We start from the raw sequence: 20,379 nt of genomic DNA on the forward strand, positions 1-20,379 counted from the left end.
CCCTATCACACAAAAGGCTTCAAGTAGTTGCATAATTCACGGGTCAGTATTTCCAAGAACAATTTGCTTCTTTTGCAAACGTTGTCTACGAGCGCATTTGCAGTTTGCTGTGTGAGGAATTAAAGCCACCGCTCGTTCACAAGACCACTCCGCAAGCTGCTTTGGAGACCTCGGTTTGTTTCCTTCAGCTTTAAACAGAAATGTTTAATGAAGATGAGATTTTGATTTCCTTTTCCGTACGTAGGACTTGCTGAATGAGTGGGAAAGAACACAGCTTGATATGGTGGAGTTAATGGAAGCCGTATATAATCATCATTATCTGTGACAATTAAGGCAGCACCAGGCTGTGTTGTGACAGTTTATTGTGCTGTGTGATGATGCACGAAAGTGATGTTTATGCCCCCCAGGACTGCTTTGCCGTTCAGAAATTCATAACTATATAAATTCATTCCGTGGATTGAGCATATGTCTTCAGCATATCCCTAGTTCGCTGGATCTTTACACTGGGAATGTAGCCCACAAAATGAGAATAAATCAGAAAATTATTAGAATTTGCAGAAAATTGAATTGATAGAAAATAGAATTGATCAGAAAATAAAAAAGTTGCTGGACGATGCACAGAATCTCTTGGTGTCATGGGAGTGTTTGAATCTCTTGATAAGGGGCCCATGGCTGGGGTGGGAGAGAGGGACCAGACGCACAGAGGCAGGAGAGATGCAGGGGCAGGCACAACTGGAGAAGGGGAAGCGGGGTCCAGTCCAAGGACTGGTGGGGACAGTGTTATAGCCCGAATGTCTGAGTCCTCTCAAAATTCACACGTTGAAACCCGCCCCGCATTGTAATGGTATTAGGAGGTGGGGCCTCTGGAAGGTGATTAGGATTAGATGAGATCATGGGGGTGCAGCCCTCGTGAATGGGTTTGGTGCCTTTATGAGAGTCACAGAGAGCTTGTGAGGACACAGTGAGCTCTGCAACCCAGCAGAGGGCCCCACCAGGCATGGAATCTGCCAGCACCTTGACCTTGGGCTTCCCAGCATCCAGAACTGTGAGAAATGGATTTCTATGGTGTATAAGCCACCCAGTCTGTGGTATTTTGTTATAGCAGCTGCACAGACTAAGACAGACTTGACCTGACTACTCATGCCATTCAGATCAAGATACATATTGCAACCCTGACTCAAGTCTGGACTCAGACAGGGAGACAGGAGGCTCCCACCCAAGGGGACACAGTAGCGCCAATGATCAAAGTCAATGACAAGTGGGGAGGAACCCCAGGCTCTATGAGAGATGGCCGTCCAGCCCAAGCTGTGCAGGAATAGGTGGGTGAGATGTGAGAACTGAAATCAGTGTTCTGAGCTGGGCAGAACAGCAACTGTAACACAGACGTGGAGATTTGAGTTCTGGCTCCACCATTAACAAGTGATGTGACAGTCATCCTGTTACCATCTGTACCAAGAGACGGAACGGTCCCTACTGAATAGGGATGTGCTGGGGCTAGGTCAGGTAGTGCGTGACGCACCCAGGGCGTGTCTGTGACCCACTTATCCCTAAGTAAAGATTGCTCTTACTATTCTTATTTTCATTATATAAATTATTATTGCTATTCCTGGACAACCAAAGACTGCGCCATCTCCAAAACAGAAACAGACTCACAGACGTAGAGAACAGACTTCTTGTTGCCAGGTGGGGGGTAGGGGAGGGATGGATTGGGAGTTTGGGATTAGCAGATGCAAACCATTATATATAGAATGGATAAACAACAAGGTCCTACTGTATAGCACAGGGAACTATATTCAATATCCTGGGATAAACCATAATGGAAAAGAATATGAAAAAGAATATATATATATATATGTATAACTGAGTCACTTTGCCGTCCAGCAGAAATTAACACAACATTGTAAATCAACTATACTTCAATAGAATAAACTAAAAAAAGATTGCCCCATCTATTCTAGTATATTTAGATTTTTAAAAGTGGACCACTCTTTCAGTCTGAAGGAGTGACTTGCGAAGAATTAAATTTCACATAGGGTGGCACCTGGGGCAGGCTTCCCTGTGTTGGAGGAGAAAACTGTGCATGGCCCCTCCGACCCTCCTGGTGCCCCTCACTCTTCTCCGCCCTCCCAGTGCCCCAGGGACTGCATCCTTGCTTTGTGGCTTCTGAGAGGCCGGCAAAAGGCAAGCCCTGGGAGGAGGTGCAGGGCGGAGGGGAGTGGGTCAGAGCAGCCCCTCCCCGCCACGTCCCTGAGCTGCCAGCCTCCCTCAGGCAGCCTCTGCAGCAGCTGCCCTTCCTGGGGTCCCATCCCTGCCCCCTCCTCCAGCCCCTCCAAGCTTGGGATGGGGAATGGTTCCCCAGTTACTAGCCCCACATGCTGCGCTACCCTTGGTTGGTTTTTCCTAAATCTTGCCTACGCCTTAAAAAATGTCCCTTTAGGGGCTTCCGGTGGTTAGGACTCCACGCTTCCACTGCAGGGGGGCATGGGTTCGATATCTGGTCGGGGAACTAAGATCCCACAAGCCGCTCAGGGCAGCCAAAAAAATTAATAATAAAATGCAGAACTTACAAAAAAATTAAAAATGTCCCTTTATTACACTTTCCTCCATTTCTCAGTATGACGCCTTCCATGTCCTGCCCTGGGCACTCTTGTTGCCCTTGAAACCACGCCCTTATCATTGTTTCCATGGCTTCCAAGCTCTTTAGAGAATATTCTGCCCCACTCCCTTCTTTTCTCATCACCAGAAACAGCTGACATTGTAACCTTTGGCACAGAGATACTCACAGGCACCCCTAACACGCCAACAAAGCAGGGGAGACATAAAGGAATGGTCCCTGCCTGCGTATCCCTGTTATAATTACATCGACTGTGGTAATTTTTAAAAGTATGACTGAGATGCTTGGTAAAGTAGCAGGTGTTACAAAATTGCATTTTTATTATCCTTCCCCATATCAGACATGGAAATGATGGTCTCTCCAACTATTTTACCACTTGCTAAATGTTCCTAGTCAGTTATCACTGATAATGCTTCCTTTTAAATCATATGTGGACAATTAGAGACTTTTAGGTTAATTAATTTTCTATATTAGGAGAAAAGAGTTTATATAAATTTAAGACAGTGGTATTGATATTATTAACAACAATAGTTATCATAAACTATGAATGTATTTATAATTTATATGTATAAAAATGGAGCCCTTGCTGTAAAAATATTAAAAATTGTAGTTAAATTTTACAGTCTTAAAATTAAAACTTTCTGCATAGCCACACTTTCTAAGTAGGACATATCTGGCCAATTACTTAATCTAAGTAAATGGTAATTGATTATCCATACCTACCATTATTCTCTAATGCATCTGGCTTATCCAAAAGATACAAATCATTCCAAAAAAATTGCACTGTCAAATAAGATAAGGAAGGAAGTTTGGGTAAAGGGTAGATAAGAGTTGGAAAACTAAGAAGCCAGGACTTGGGTTTGAAGATAAATTACGTGTCTTGAAACTTTCTACCATGAGCTATGCACCCGGCACGATTGAGAGAAAGACAACGGGATGCACCACGTACATTATCCACAAAACACACCACCTGGTCAGGTAGAGTGAATCTCGTTCTAGCATCAAGACAAAGAGAAGCTTACTCATTGAAAGGGACATTGTGGCAATGGAAGGGAAATGCTCTTGATGACATCACTGGACTGGTTTTTAATGAATGAATGAATGAAAACTGCTTTTTAGTGAATTCTTCAATGCAGACAGATATTGTAACATAACCCAAAGGACAATTTGGTGGTAGCAATTGTTTAGGGTAAAAGCCCTAAAAGGAAACTTTTTCTTTCACTACAGCCAGAACAGTTCTGACACCAAATGCGTGTGGGGTTTTCCCACACCAATCAGTGCTCCAAGCCTCCAGACGCCAACTGCATGTCCTACAATCCAGTTCAGTTCTGACACTATCTACCTGGTGTTAGCACAGACCCCACAGGTGAAAGACTCAACCCCGCAAGACTGTCCCCAATTCAGATGCCAATTGCAAGTAGCGGGTCCCCAGATTACCCACCTTCTGTCCAACTTAACTACAGATTAAGCGTCCATGAACCCCTTCTCAGGTTCAATTAATTTGGTATAACACCTCACAGAACTCAGAGAAACACATTGCTTACATTTACTTGTTACTTATGAAGAATGTGATGGAGGATACAGATGGCCAGCCACATGAAGAGGTGCATAGATAGGGTGAGGTCTGGGGAAGGGGCTCAGAGCTTCCATGCCTTCCCCAGGCCCTCCACCCTCCCTGGACCTCCAGGTGTTCATCAACCCAGAAGCTCTCTGAACCCCTTTGGTTAGAGATTTTTATGGTGTCTCCATTCTGCAGGCATGATTGACTATTAATTCAATCCCCATCCCCTCTTCCCTCCCCAGACGGTGGGGCTGAAAGTTCTAATCTGATTTGGTTTTCCTGGTGACCCACCCAGAGTCCCCAGGTTAGAACAAAAGACGCTCCTATCACCTAGGAAATCCTCAGGGATTTAGGAGCTCTGTGTCAGGAACCTGGGTCAGAGAACAAATATTGGAACAAAAGATGCTCCTAGTACACCTATCAGGAAATTACAAGGGTTTTAGGAAACCTGTGTCAGGAACTGGGGGCAGAGACAGAATATCTATTTCTTGCTATGTCAAAGACCCACAACGGTACAACCAGGAATAATGATCTGATGATGGCTTAATCACAGCTGTTAGTTTACTCATCTTCCCAAAATTTTGTTATGGTCTCAGAGAAGATAGATCTCTCAGGAAAATCACATGGACAAAAGCAACAAGCAATTGGTGGAAATAGGCAAGTAAAAAAGGTGGGGAAAGAAATGCTTATCTGGGGAATTCCCTGGCGGTCCAGTGGTTAGGACTTAGCACTTTCACCGCCGGGCCCGGGTTCGCTCCCTGGTCAGGGAACTAAGATCTCGCATGCCATGCAGCACGGCCCCCCAGAAAAATGCTCATCTGCTTCCATGTTTGACTTTATTCATCTCCATCCCTGCAAAGCCTGGCACCAAACTGGACTTCAGGCTTAAGAAACAATGCACCCAACCTGGACTTGAGAAATAAAGGGAAAGAGGAAGATGAGAAGAGGCAGAAAAATGATAAAATGTCAGGATGGGGTTATAATAGATGCAGCTGGAAATGATGCAGCAAGATTTTAAAATATGAAAGAAAGAAAGAGAAAGAAAGGGAGGGAGCATCTATACCTTTAAGAACTCCTGCTGAGGCCCCAGAGCTCTGAGAAAGCAAAGGGCGTGATCTTTTGCTCCCAGACCTTGGCCCATCAGCAGCAAAGTCAGACCTGATATGGGTCCCACTCCAGCATCTCAAATCTACATTTCGAATTAAGTACGTTTCTGCTTGACAACACCTGCTACCGTGGCAACTGCCCCCTTCACCCAGGGTGGGCTGGCCCTGCAAAGCAGCCCCAGATAATTCTTAACTTAAACTCTGGGTTTTTGTTTTGTTTTGTTTTGTTTTTAGAAGTCGTACCTAAAGAATGCCTAAAATGTTTTCTCCTGATAGACAGGTTTTTCCCCCCCTAAGTGAAATTACAGTTGCAAAGGCAAAACAAGCTAGATTTGGTGCCATCAATTCTGTTTTTTATATTTTAAGTTTCACCAAGTACCTCAACAGTCTTAATGCATTCAAAATATTTGAAATATACTTATAAAAATTATACATTTAAAGAGGTTTAGAGCTGAGCAACAAATGGGTAACATATTACTTAAAATGTATATCATCAAAGGTCAGTTTTCCTAATGCAAAAAAGAATCATGCAAATAAACATGAGGAAACATAAATAGAACAACAGGGAAAAATAGGCAAATATTATGAGCAGACAATTTCTATAGAAAAAGGTATAAAGAAGACGGGTTTATCTTAAATAGTATTAAATAGCAAATAAGATTTTATCTTAAATGTTTTGTTTCTATTTAAAACATACACATCTGTTAGCCAATCTCTTGATATGATAAGTGTTTCAGGTTTTCTTTATTAATTAACTATACCTGTGATGCATTGCCTTTTATTTCCGATTTCAGTTTCTTTAAAGTAAAATTTAAAAACCTTCTAAGTGCAGAATCCTTCTGGAGTTTTCCTTTTTTCCCCTCACAGCATTTTTAAAAAGTTTTATATAGATACAATTTTCATACAAAAGATTTCACCCATTCAAATTGTACAACTCAATTTTTAGTATGTTTACAGAGTTGTGCAGCCATCAGCTTCATCTAATTCTAGATTAAAAAGAATCCTTATACCCACTTGCAGTCATTCCCCCCAATGGATGCCCATCACAAACTTGTCTCCTCTCCCGCCAACTCACATCCAGTCCCAGGCAACCATTGCTGTCTGTCTCTGTAGACATTTCATGTAAATGGGGTCATACAACATGTACTCTTTTGTGACTGGCTTCTTGCGCTCAGCATAAGATGTTTATAAGATCCCTCTATGTTGTAACATGAATCAGTACCTCATTCCTTCTATCGCTGAATGATATTCCATTGTAAGAATACATCCCATTTTGTTTATCCGTTATCAGTGATGGACACTTGGGTTATTTCCCCCTTTTGCCTATTATAAATAATGCTGCTATGAACATTTGTATCCAAGTTTTTGGTGGGCATATACTTTCACTTCTCTTGACTATATACCCAGGATTGGAATTGCTGGGTCAAGCGGTAACTTAACATCAGGCATTTTGAGGAACTGCCAGACTGTTTTCCATGGCGGCTCCACCGTTTTACACTCCTACCGGCAACGTATGAGGGTTCCAGTTTCTCTACATCCCTACCAATAGTCGTTATTATACGACCTTTTTATTATAGCAATTTTAGTGGGTGTGAAATGACAACTTGTTGTGACTTGGAGTTAATGTTACTTTTGTAGAAAAACAAGAGTCAAATTTATATTTTAAAAGGTATTTTTAAAAAGTCTGCTTGTGGCATTTTTAGCAGGGAAGAAATAATGTGTTGTATGTGCGCTTCAGCCATAGATTTGCAATGGGCCTGCAACTCCAAAACATTCAGGTTTGATTCTCCTTGATTGCTGAGACAGATGACAGTTTCCTGACAATCATTCAGGTTTTCGTTCCTTTCTGGGCATTTATAATCTTGGGCTCAGAGAAAAGAACCCTGGCAAAAGTCAAGAGATCTGTGTGTTCCCAGCTCAGTGGCTAAACTGAATGCATAATCTTAGGAGCGAATTCAAGTCCCTCTTTTTACCTACAGACATGTTCTATGTCCATTACTTTTAGACCGTAAGTGTTGGGCTATTTTTTTTTTTCTACAAAATATTCCACAGGAACCCTAAAATTTATACTCTGCTCTCCTGGTTCTCTTAAATAGATGTTATGTAAAGGAATTTTACATTGCCTAAAGATAATAGGATTTTCATGCATTTAACTGCTTTTATTTTCCAATACTTTGCTTATTTACAAAGCTTCTCTGTATAGATGTTCCTAATGTATAAAAGAGCTATCAACAGTTAACAGTTCTTACACTTCATTAAGAAGGTATTTAATACCAACAAAATACTGTACTCGTCAAGAGGTCTTCATTGGGGTACAGAGGCAGTGTTAGCTGAGCAGGTGAAATAGCCGCGGTTTTAGCCTGGAATGTTGAATTGTGGCATGAATAGGAGTATGAAACCCAGGCTCTTTACCCTTCCTTCCTCCACTTGTGAACTGGGTATGTAGTAAAACACAGTCATTAGTGTTCAGAGACAGGTGCTAGGAGAGAAGAGAGACCCCAACCCACAGATGTTTTGGTCCATAGGAGTCTATTACCCAAAATAGAAGACCACTAGGGCCCATCTAATGTAGAGGATCTGGGTCAGAATCATCTTGTTCCTGAGAAGTTCATGATGTCACTGGCTCAAGGAAAATAACCCTGTTCAATTGATCAAGGTCAGGGACAGAGATTAACTTACACAATTTCCTTGACTCTTGGTCTACACTGGCAAGGGAAAACGCTGTCAAAGATAAAGGTCTTCTAATTAAATTTGGAAGGGCGTTTACATGTACACTTGGGATTTCTCTGACATCTTTTTCATCAGTAGAGCAATGTAACTAGGTTTAAAAAAGAGATTAGGGCTTCCCTGGTGGCGCAGTGGTTGAGAGTCTGCCTGCCAATGCAGGGGACACGGGTTCGAGCCCTGGTCTGGGAAGATCCCACATGCCGCGGAGCAACTAGGCCCGTGCGCCACAACTACTGAGCCTGCGCGTCTGGAGCCCGTGCTCCGCAACAGGAGAGGCCGCGATAGTGAGAGGCCCGCGCACCGCGATGAAGAGTGGCCCCCGCTTGCCGCAACTAGAGAAAGCCCTCGCACAGAAACGAAGACCCAACACAGCCAAAAATAAATAAATAAATCAATTTATTAAAAAAAAAAAAAAAAGATTAAAAACTGTGTGATGTCCGTTCTTACTTGAGAGTGCAGTGGGAGGGACAATGGCACAAGTGTCCCTTCATTGCTCCATCTGTTCAAGAAACTTTTATTGAACATGTACTCTTTGTCCATCACAGTTTGAGGGCATGAGGACCCAAAGAGAAGCAGGACAGCACATGCCCTGAGTCTGGTACAGGGAAGCTGACATGTAAATAAATATGTGAGATAAGTTGCTATAAGGGCTATTCTAGCTGTAAGAAAGATAAGTGCTTAAGTGGACAACAGAGCAATTTATTTTTAATTTGTAGTTTTTATTTTTAAAAACTTTTAAATATTTTTGTTGAAGGATAGTTGATTTACAGTGTCCAACATGGCAGTTTTAATGTTGCATTATCACTATGCAACATTATGTTGATGCTAAATTTAGTCTCCGTCTCTTGGTGATGTGCCAATGCACGGCTGGGAAGGAACAGTGGAGAAATATCAGATGCAGGCAGGGGCGACACTGGTCTTACTAGGTTTGCATCAGGTATGCATAAATGACTCCCCTCCAAACTCCCTGCCACAGTGTCCAAATCCTTGTTGTTCCTACTCAGAATCTGTGCAGGAGCTTCCCAGTTGCCTGCCCTCTTTGCCTTCAGAGGGCAGCTTGGAGAAGACATTCATCTTTACGACTTGGATCTGGCTGCGTCATTCTCCACGTGGGGGCCGTGGCCTCGTCACTCTGTTTCCCATAGGAGATGGCTAAGCGCTGTCACCGTTGACCTCAGAGTGTCTCTCCACCTCGTCTCCATCACCCACCCCTGCTTCTACCTGCTGCTGCCTGAGCTACTCATGACATTCCTCCGCTGGTCTTCCCTTGCCCTGGTTCCACGACTCCCTAATGGCTACATTTATATTGCTCCTTTGAGACGTGTTTAAGCTGTTGTCAGTTGTTTTAGCTTTCTCTGGTATTTGCCCAAACACTCCACAAGCCTTTTTATTTATATTCCTGAATCATATTTGTATTCTTAATACTGTTGTTGTCAATATTGTTAACTTTGATGTCTGCCACCAGACCCTGTGAAATCCTTGAGGATAAAGGCTGTTTCCCATAATAAAATCACTGTGCTTGGCATATCATTAAGCATCGCTACACATTTTAAGTTGATTTGTTTAATTCCTAAATGTTTTCTCTATACCATTGTTATCATCCCTGTGAAATTTTTAAAATAAATATTGACAGATCTCATTTTTTTCAGAAGATATCTTCCTGGAAATTTATGGGTAAATCAAATTATATAGGATGAATGATGTTTTCAGTGCAGTAAGAAAGCTCACATTTTAAAGAATTTGAGTAATGAATTAATCTGTGGGTAAAGAATAGTTTGTGATGAGAAAATCACTCTCTTTTCCTATGCACTGTGATGGTTAGTTTTATGTGTCAACTTGACTGGGCCACAGGGTATCCAGATCTTTGCTCAAACATTATTCTGGATGTTTCTGTGAGGGTGTGTTTTTTTTTTTTTTTTTTCTGGATGAGTTTAACATTTGAATCAGTCGGCTGGGTAAAGCAGATTGCCCTCCTTAACGTGGGTGGGCCTCATCCAATCAGTTGAAGACATGAATAGACCAGAAAGGCTGAGTAATGGGGAGCTCCTACCCGACTGCTTTGAGCTGGGACATCACTTTTTTTTCCTGTCTTCAGACTCAAACTGAAACATTAACTTTTCTTGGGTCTTGAGTCTGTTGACTTTTGGTCTAGAACTAATGCCCCTGGTTCTCCTGGGTCTCCAGCTTACTGACTGTAGATTTTGGGACCTGAGAGCCTTCAGATTCATGTGAGCCAATCTCTTATAGTAAATTTATACTATATATACATATATATATACACACACCACATGTATATTCTGTTTCTCTGGAAAACCCTAATAAAGCTACCTTGACTTTCACTTTTATGAGTTGGGAATTTCACGTTGCATTTCCTTACAGCGGAATTCACCTCGGCAAAGTTAAACTTTTAGTAGTAAGTCACAAGAAACGAACATTGACAAAACAACACGATGAATCTGTCCTTCTGTTGTAAATATCACCTGATGTCAAATGTGAAACTGAACATTGTGCCGAAAGTCTCAACTTAAATCAAAGCTGCTTTAATGAAAGCAGTTGCTAATGCCAACAGTGCATAAATTAAGGATGGAGCAGAAGGATGGACAAAACAACGACGCTGTTATAGCAGGTTTGGAGAGAGCCTGTCAGAGTTAAATAACGTCCATGAGCCCACACTGAGCAAAGGTAGATGGCGTGTGGGTGCCGCAAAGCACGGCAGATCCCACCTGCTCAAACCTCGCAGAAATACTACAGTGAAAACCATGAGATGAGCATGCCTTCTTGTAGATTAGAAAGAAAACTGGAAATTCAACTGCAAAAACTGGAGATGAGTCAACACTTGTTGATAAGTATAGGACCACATTTGCATCCCATGTTCATAAATACAGCACAGAAAAAAAAAAACATTCTGAGGATGGGGGTGAGGGAGAGGGGTTCTGATGTCTGTGCTATCTTCAAATATTTCCTAATTTTCTTATAAAATTTAATATCCCCAAATAATATGGCAGTTGAGCCTCCTCCTTTTTTAAGCATTTCCCCCCTATACTCTTGGCTTCTTTCTTTCTCCTGGACTCCTCTTTATCTATCCTCATTCTTTGTCTCTCCAGCATTCCCTAAGTCAATGACTAAAAGCAGATGAGTCGCAAAGATTGAATAGTCACTATTTAATATTCAGAGTTGCTTTGCTGTTCTATTCCCTCTTTATGCCTGCTTTAGCCCTGTTTTTTCTACAGGCATTTCTTCCAGAGGCCAGGCAGGACTAAGAGAGCACAGGTGGCCAGACAAATAGTTTGGGCTGATAGCTCTCGGGTGAGTGTTGGGAAAAACATTCAGACAACTATCAGAATTATTCATTTATTAACTTAAAGTTAATAAACCATATTATTCTGCTTTGTATTTCTAGAGATAATTTAAAGGAAGCTATAAAAATGGCAGGTTAAAAAAATGTTGTCCTGTACCTTGGAATAAATTTAACCAAGGAGGTGAAAGACTTGTACACTGACACTGAAAACTATAAGACATTAATGAAAGAAATTGATGAAGAATAAATAAATGGAAAGATATTCCATGCGCATGGTTTAGAAGAATTAATATTGTTAAAATGTCCATACTACCCAAGGCAGTTTACAGATTCAATGCAATCCCTATCAAGATGCCAATGGCATTTTTCACAGAAATAGAGCAATCCTAAAATTTGTATGGGCCCAAAAAAGGCCCCAAATAGCCAAAGCAATCTTAGAAGAACAAAGCTGGAGGCATCATAGCCCCTGATTTTATTACAAAGCTCTGGTCAACAAAACAGTATCGGTAGTGGCATAAAAACAGACATAGATCAGTGAAACAGAATAGAGAGCCCTGTCTCTTCAGTAAGTTTTGTTGGGAAAACTGGACGACCGCATGCAAAGCAATGAAACTGGACCACTATTTTACACCATACACAAAAATTAACTCACAGTGGATTAAGGACATGAATGTAAGACCTGAAACCGTAAAACTCCTAGAAGAAAATATAAATGACATTTGTCTTGGCGGTAGTTTTTTGGGATTTGACACCAAAGGCAAAGGCAACAAAAGTAAAAGTAAACAAGTGGGACTACATCAAACTAAAAAGTTTCTTCACAGCAAAGAGAACAACCAACAAAATGAAAAGACAGGCTACCAAATGGGAGAAAATATTTGCAAATCATACATGTGATAAAGGACTAATATCCAAAACACATAAAGAACGCATACAGCTTAATATCAAATAAACAAATAATCTGATTAAAACATGGTGGAGGATCTGAATAGATATTTTTCCAAAGAATGCATTCAGATGGCCAACGGGTACATGAAAAGATGCTCAACATCACTAATCATCAGGGAATTACAGATGAAAACCACAATGAGGGGCTTCCCTGGTGGCACAGTGGTTGAGAATCTGCATGCCAATGCAGGGGACACGGGTTCGAGCCCTGGTCTGGGAAGATCCCACATGCCGTGGAGCGGCTGGGCCCGTGAGCCACAACTACTGAGCCTGCGCGTCTGGAGCCTGTGCTCCGCAACAAGAGAGGCTGCGATAGTGAGAGGCCCGCGCACCGCGATGAAGAGTGGCCCCCGCTTGCCACAACTAGAGAAAGCCCTCGCACAGAAACGAAGACCCAACACAGCCATAAATAAATTAATTAATTAATTAAAAAGAAAAAAAAAACCACGATGAGATATCACCTCATACCTGTTAGAATGGCTATTATCAAAAAGGCAAGAAATAACAAATGATGAGGATGTGGAGAAAAGGGAACCCTTGTGCATTGTTGGTGGGAATGTACATTGGTGCAGCCACTATGGAAAACAGTTTGGAGGTTCCTCAAAAAAAAATAACAATGGAACTACCATATGATCCAGCAATGTCACTTCTGGGTATTTGTCCAAAGAAAATGAAAACACTAACTTCAGAAGACATATGCCCCTCATGTTCATTGCAGCATCATTTACAATAGCCAAGATATGGAAGCAACATAAGTGTCCATTGATGGGTAGATATACACACAATGGAATATTATTCAGCCATAAAAAAGAATGAAATCTTGCTATTTGTGACAATGTAGATGTACCTTGAGGGCATTATGCTAACTGAAATAAGTCAGACATAGAAAAACAAATACTGTATGCTCTCACTTATATGTGGAATCTAAAAAACAAAACAAAAACCAAGCTTATAAATACAGAAAATAGATTGATTGCAAGGGTAGGGGTGTAGGGAGAAATGGGTGAACACCGTCAAAAAGTACAAACTTCCAGTTATGAAATAAGTCATGGGAATGTAATGTATAGCAGTGTAACTATAGTTAATAATACTGTATTGCATATTTGAAAGTTACTAAGAGAGTAGATCTTAAAAGTTCTCATCACAAGAAAAAAATTTTACTTAAATTAGGTATGGTGACAGATACTAACAAGACCTCTTGTGATGAGCATTTCACAGTGTCTACAAATATCAGCTCATTATGTTGTACACCTGAAACTAACATAATTGATACGTCAATTATACCTCGGTAAAATATATTTTTGCTGTGTTTTCTCAATTTTCCCTCCCTACTCCAATGTGTGATGGGATGGGAAAAGCCACGTTGTGAGGGAGCAGTTTTGGTGAGAAAGAGAGGGAAGAAGATTCTAAAGGAATTAATGCCACTTCAAACAAAGAAGAGGAAGAACCAGCATTTTAATGCTGCTTAAAAGCAGAATTAGATTGGCAATATTTTTTGTCCACATGAAGCTGGGTTTAGTGTAAAGGTCAACAGTACAAGGATGATCTGTGCCCATGTTCCTTTCTAGAGAAAGGCTGTCATTAAGAATCCTAACATAGGAAAGTGCTTCTTAAACCTAAAAAAATGAATAGTGTTGTGCCTGCCCCTTTCCAGGCAAATCCTAATCCACGTTCCTTTAAAAGCTGCTTTTCCATTCAGCTTTGTTTCACGTATTTCTTCCACTTACCTCTTAAGCCAAATCATTAGTTACAAGTATTTTTCACCTGCTGCTTGCGTGTGCTTATATATACCTACCATATATGTATATATATATATATAATGCTTATATTCTATATAATGTTTAATATATGCAGGCATTTTGTGTAATTTACATATAATTACTGTTGCAATCGCTCAGAATTTTCTGCTTGAGTGTGGGTTGGAAACGGGCCTCTTATTCATTCTTACATGCGATTTTTTGTGAATGTAAAAAAATGGAAAGGCTTCTCAAACCGCTCCCAGCCTCTCCTTCCCGCCACTGCCCCCCAGGCGAGGACGTACACACACACACGACAGTGAGTTCAAGCCTGATGCGCTGATGTCGGTTGAAACAGCTCCAGTCCGGTTTTTGCGGTGGCCTGGTCCTCGGTGGAGGAAAGCCGCGGCGAGGGGAGCTTCCTCTGTGTGCTCTCCCGGCGGCTTGGGTTGGTCAGCATTTGAATTTGACCACCTTGTGCGTGCGCGCTCTCGGGAGCGCGCGTCCCTGTGTGGTCCAGGGAGCTAACCCGCGGGTGTGAGAGATTCTACCGCCCACGAGCGCCCCGGGGGTGGCGATCAGGGAACACTGGGCGCGATCACTGGGCAACCCGCCACTTGGGGTGGAGGTTGGGTGGGGGATCAGAGCCGGGGTTTGGGCTCCGGGGCCAGGCAGACCCCTTGGCGCGGGGCTGGGCTGTGGGAAGCGCGTGGGATCAGGTCCGAAGAAACAAAGACGCCCTAGGGGCCGCAGCTGGGGCAGAGGCCTGGGGGGAAAGTGGAGCCTGGGAAGCCAGCTGTGCGGGCGCAGAGCGGCCGGGCCAGCCGGCGCCGGGAGTGCTGCTACCCAGCAGGGTACCCTGTGCCGTGGACCAGCCGCGGCGGCGGATTCGGATGCAGACCCAGAGTGCAACCATGGAGACGCAACGTGTGTCCCATGGTAACCCTAAACAACATTATTTATGAGCCCTCCGCTTCACGGGGTCGGCTTCGCCACCCTTGCAGCCGACGTGCTAGGTGGCGCCCGACTCTGCCCGGCCTCTCCCTCCGCTCCCGGGGGCGCAGCCAGGAGGTAGTCGCAGCCGATCCAGCGTTCACGCTGGGCGGGAGGCGGCGGCTCTACCCGCGGACATCGCGGCGGTGCCTGTTTGTAAAAAGCAAGCGTGCGTGCGCCGCGCACACCCGGCCCGCGGGCAGGGGGCGTGTACCCCGGGAGAGGGTGCTTGGAGGGGCTCCCGGCTCTACCCAGACCTTTCGGCGCGCTTAACCTCGGGGCAGCCCGAGGCTTCCCGGTCCAGCCGGGTTCAGGCTGAGCAGCCGGTGTGTGTACGCGCGCGCGCGCGCACACACACACACACACACACACACACACACACACAGATACACACACAAGGGCCCGCGCGCCCTGTCGTCGCCGCCGCCTCGCCGGGGTCCCCGCCCTTAGGGACCAGTGCGGCGCCGGCGGCACCCGGCGCTGCCCGCCGAGCATCTCCCCCCAGCCGGCCGCGCCGCCCAGTGGCCCCGCGTGCGCCCCGCGCGTCTCCCAGCTGTCGCTGGCGGAGCGCGGCCGGCCGGCCCGCAGGACACGCAGGCTGTCGAGCTGGCCCCGCGGCTCTCGGCCTCTTCCCCGCGCGCCCCCGCTGCCGGCGCCCGGTGTTTGTTGAAACAGGATCACCCCCTCACCCTCCTCTCCGGCTTTGTATTTTTCTGTCTCCGCGGCGGCCGGAAAGAGTTGATTGCTATTGTGATCCGCCGGGGAGCGGAGAGGGGCAGGGTGGCGGAGGGGGAAGCCGAAGCGCTGGAAGAATTTTTTTTTTTTCCTGCAAAAGCCAACTCCACCCAATCCTCGGCCGGTCCAATCTCTACTTTAATCATCACCGAGACAATGGATTAAGTTACTCTTCTCTGGGCCAGAAGTCGGGTTCAGACTTGGGGCAAAATGAAGGAAAAGGCGATGATTAAGACGGCTAAAATGCAAGGGAACGTGATGGTGAGTGCTGGTGAGGCGCGCGGGGGCCGGGAGGACCTGCAGGGGGGATCGGGGATGGGGGGGCGAGTCCCGCACCCCCGGGAATGACCGCGACCCCCGTGCGGAGCGCGGCGGTGCCGCCACCATTTCCCACCTGAATCCCCCCTACCCCCAGCGGCGGCCGCCCGGGTGCGCAGGATCCGGCGTTTGCTTGCAAATTGCAACTTTGCAGCTCTGGGTCCCTGTGCTTTGGGCAGGTGGCTCGGTGTCTCGGGCCACGGGCGGGGTGCGCGAGGTGGGCAAGGGGCGGCGGAGCAGCCCCCGCCGGCTGCGCGTCCGTCCCAGTTCGCGGCAGACCCCCCGGGAGACACGCGGAGAGCGAGGTCGCCGAGGCCAGGGGAGGACCGCGGGGCCGGGATGCCCGCGCCGGCCTCAGGGCTGCGAGTCCCCGAGCCCGGGACCTGTTAGGGTCCGCAAAGCCTGTGGCTCACTCGGGGTGGGCGCCTGTCGCTCTGTTCCGGCTGCTGCCCCCGCGACCGCCGGCCGGCCGGGCGGGGCCCTGCTCCCGGGTATGACAACCACGACTCCCCGAAAGGCCGACTCTGCCAGCGAGCGTAGTAATGGCACACCGTTCCCCGAGGAGGACCGTGCGCCGCCGGGGACTTCGGATCGGTGGGAGGCTCAGGGCGGCAGGCCAGGGGGCATTGCGCCTTGACAACTTTGCTAACTCCAGGACCCCGGCGTCCCGCGTCCCCCGCCGACCCCCGCCCGCTCCCGGGCACCGCGCAGCTTCGGCGCTCCTGCCGTCCTCATCCCGAGCCCGGGCCGGGGGCCGAGGGGGTCAGGGCGCTGGACCCTCCTGGCGAGGACCAGGAGGTTGCCATCTTGTTCTCTGGAAACTGTGTGTGTGCCTGAGCGTGTTTATTTGGCTGATGCTTTAACCCTTTCGGGGTTGCTGCGGGATGTTTGGGAGGAGGGCCCCTGTTTTCACCCTACTCGCCCGCCGGTACTTTGTTGTGAAGGAGGGGCGGGGAGGTAGGGGTTGGCGTGCGACTCTGAAGGTACAGCCGGAAATGCAGGGACTTCTTCAGCTACAGGGTCTCGAGCTGGTTACGAGGTGGGTTGGGTGCAGGCGATGGGGGGCGGGGACCAGAGGTGTGTTTGGGAGAACTCAGCCGGTGATCCGTTTCGAGGTCTTGCTTTCAACAAAAAGAGACAGGAAATGAAAAATGTATTCGAATTGAACCAGTACCCAGCCAGCTTAACCACACCCACGGCAAGACACCTGTTGCCTGGCGGAGGAAGGAGCGCCAGCCGCTTGGAACTTGACTTCTGGCCTGAGGAGCGCGGTAACCATATTAAAAGGACTATTTTGTAGAACCCCCCCGACCCCCCTCCCCACGCAGACGACAGGCGAGTCATTCCAGAGCCTTCATCAGTCTGGGTTCTCCGAGTGGCTTACCTAATTGTCTGTGAAAATACATCTGTGTCCCTAATTTTCCCACTCCCTTTTTAGCCGTCGGGTTGTTCCGCATAATTTCATGTATAAACAGGGCAGAAACATGTATGGAGTAATGTTTTCCAATCAAATTCCCACTCACACCCGTAATTCCTCTCATATATGGTGCCATAACGTGCTTGTAAAAGCTACACATTTAGGACTGAGGGGGGAGAGAGAGGATTCAGATTTGTTCTCCTGTTAATAATAATGATGCTTGATTGATTCTTCACCTAAATCTATTGTCCAGTAAGTGTTTCTTCTCGTAACTTAGATGGTACGTTTTGACATCGCAACATCTGTATATGGCATCTTCATTAGAGACTTTTAAGATCTTCCCTCCCACTATCCCCCTCTCTGCGTTCACTTCAGAAAATAAAGAGTGAGAAGAATGCTGATCTCATTTTCACTCAAACGGTGAATAAGGCTGTTCCCTGGGCTGCCGGCTGTACATCCCCCCCCCGTGTCTGCTCTTTATGAGTGTAATCAGAGCAGGTTGAACTGAGTCTAGATAAGTCTACAGCCACCAGTTAGGTTTTTAGACTCACCTGTTTGTTGGCCTAAGAGAAAAATGAGACACAGACTCACTCAACTTTTCAACGTTCCATCAGTTCTTAAATTGATAATTATTACTCTGCAGTTGGGTTTGTACCTTTTCTGAAATGTCACATCCCGGCTAAGTACACACAGCTTTACCTGAGTGATCATGCCGCACTTAAATCGTTGTTTTGAGACTTACTGAGCCCTGATTTTTCATCAGTTGTTTTGGAAGACTCTGGCTAATCACAGCCTCTGTTGGACTCGATGACTGGCAAATTCTTTGCACTCGCCGCTTGACTGGAATTCAGGTGATATTTTACATTCCCCATGAGGACGAGGATGACTTACTCCCATTACGGACGGTTGAGGGGCTGCGTATCTGACTGCTGTGGAAAGGGGTGGAACGTGCCATATTATGCAGTGTTGGTGCATCAACAGACACACAGAGACATGGACACAGACCCCATCTCCACGCAGGGCACTTGGAGCTCTCTGGACCTACATCTGAGGTTTGATGTGTAAAAGGGAGACACTTGGTCCTGCCAGAGTGATGGGAGAGGTGCCAGGTCCCCTTATAGCCAGGAATGGAAATTGCTTTTTATTCCAGTCTCCACTCACTCACGTTCCCGTGTGTGACCATGTGGTCTGGACCTGTGGTCTCTTGTTCCCAAGAACTGTGACAGTAGCGCGTGGCTTGTCTTTGCCCTGTTGTAGTCCTTAATTGAAAAATCTATTTTCCTAAAATCTCAGTGAACGTTTTATTCCTCACACGTTGCTTTAGAAGTTTATTGCTGCTGGCAGCTGATTCAGAGCAGGCAGGTTCCCTGGTATACTCTCTCATTTTGGCGTAATAAATGAGTAAAAGAAATAACACGGGTGGAATCATTCACAACTTCTATTTTCATTCTTAAGAAGAGTCTTTTTCATAAACTTTATTTCTGATATTGTGAGAACTAAGCCACGTTCCATCTGCGATTTAATACACCTAGAAAGGGATCAAGATTTTTCCAGTCTCTCAGAACAGAAATTGTTTTTTCAAATCACTGTATTTTCATAAAATCTACATTTGAAAATTCGTATGGGGGATGACTTGCATTTGTTTCAACCCAATCTTCCTTTATTACTGTGTTGATGTCCTACTTATTTAACTGTTGTTTGAATTAAATGGGCTATTTGAGAGAGGCTTATCCTCTTGCAGTAGGTTCTAGGGTCAGTGGAAGATTTGATTATCCAGAGGATATTACTTCATGCTCGGTTCCCTTACTCTGTCCATCTGAGCTTTTCCCAGATATTGGGTTGCTTCCTGGAGACTGAGTAAAGGTTATTTAAAAAATCAAAGTCCCAGGGGGACTGCCCAGCGTCCCGCTTCCTTGGTGTGTTTTGGTGGCCCTGCAAGCAGATGGTGGGTGAATGAGGATGGCCAGGCCCTTGGTGACCAGAGTTGTGTCAGGGGAGGTTCAGAAAATAGAAGCTGAGGGTCAGAGGTCTGCAAGACACAGGGATGCCTGAGAATCTCGTGGTTGATGGGTGTTGCTTTTAAATGAAAGTTGCAGCCTGGGAATGAATTTCTCATGTAGGGAACGCTGATGTTTTTCCTGTGGCCACTGATGGTAGGGCTCTGATCACTGATTGGGTACATCTGTGATACCATGAGCCTTGAATCTTCAGCAATCTTGCTTCCCCTTCCTGTGTTGTATAGAAACCCCGGAGCAGAGCCACCCACAGTGAGAGCTGGCTTTCAGGCCCTTTGGGTACTTTACTGATTCTGTTCTACTAAACAGGATGACCTTCCAGTGTTGATGCCCTGCTTATAATAAGCCCGGTGAGCAGAGGAAAGGCTTTGAGGTTTATAGATGAGTTACAGGAACTTGTGTGGGACACAGACCCCCGCTGTCAACCTTCCTTGGAAACAGGGACACACACTTGTGAGATGACTGTTAGGGGCACATCCTTTAGAAATGCAGTGTTTTTCCTCTATCTGAAGGTAATTGGAAACACGACCCTGCTTCCTTATAGCGATTGGCACCCTGGTGACATAAAAGCCATGGTGTTAGTTCTAAAGGTGAGCTTTGGGACATGTATACTGGGCAGAATTTGCCTTCTTGAAATGGGTTCCAAAATTACTTCGGAGGTCATGGTTTTCGAGAGTTATCCTTTGCATCCCAGGGGTGTGATATCTACTTAGAGACTTTTCTACTTCCTAGTTGTTCATGTCTGTTCATAACATCATCAACCCCATCACCGGACTCCTCTGGAGATACTGATTAATCCCACCTGTGCAGAAAAAAGCATGAAGCAGGTATCATTTCACACACCCCTTACGGGATTTAAGGTGCTGAGATTTCCAGGAAGAAGTCCTAACCCAGAAATGGATGGTTAGCTCAGG

General features: G+C 45.5%; 1 protein-coding gene across 3 annotated transcripts in view; it reads left to right on the plus strand.

The window, feature by feature from the left end:
• DPP6 (dipeptidyl peptidase like 6) overlaps nucleotides 1-20,379 on the plus strand; it is a 1,033,290-nt gene that overhangs the window by 77,532 nt on the left and 935,379 nt on the right. The window contains exon 1 of one of the 3 annotated variants that reach the window (XM_082398945.1): nucleotides 15,552-15,976. The exons of the other annotated variants lie outside the window; for them this stretch is intronic. Coding sequence (XP_082255071.1) covers nucleotides 15,926-15,976 — 51 coding nt within the window. The 5' untranslated portion in view covers nucleotides 15,552-15,925. Of the gene's footprint in view, nucleotides 1-15,551; nucleotides 15,977-20,379 lie in introns of those variants that run through there. 3 annotated transcript variants of the gene reach the window in all.

This window comes from Balaenoptera borealis (assembly GCF_965194805.1).
Source record: "Balaenoptera borealis genome assembly, chromosome: 7".
Lineage (NCBI taxonomy): Eukaryota > Metazoa > Chordata > Mammalia > Artiodactyla > Balaenopteridae > Balaenoptera > Balaenoptera borealis.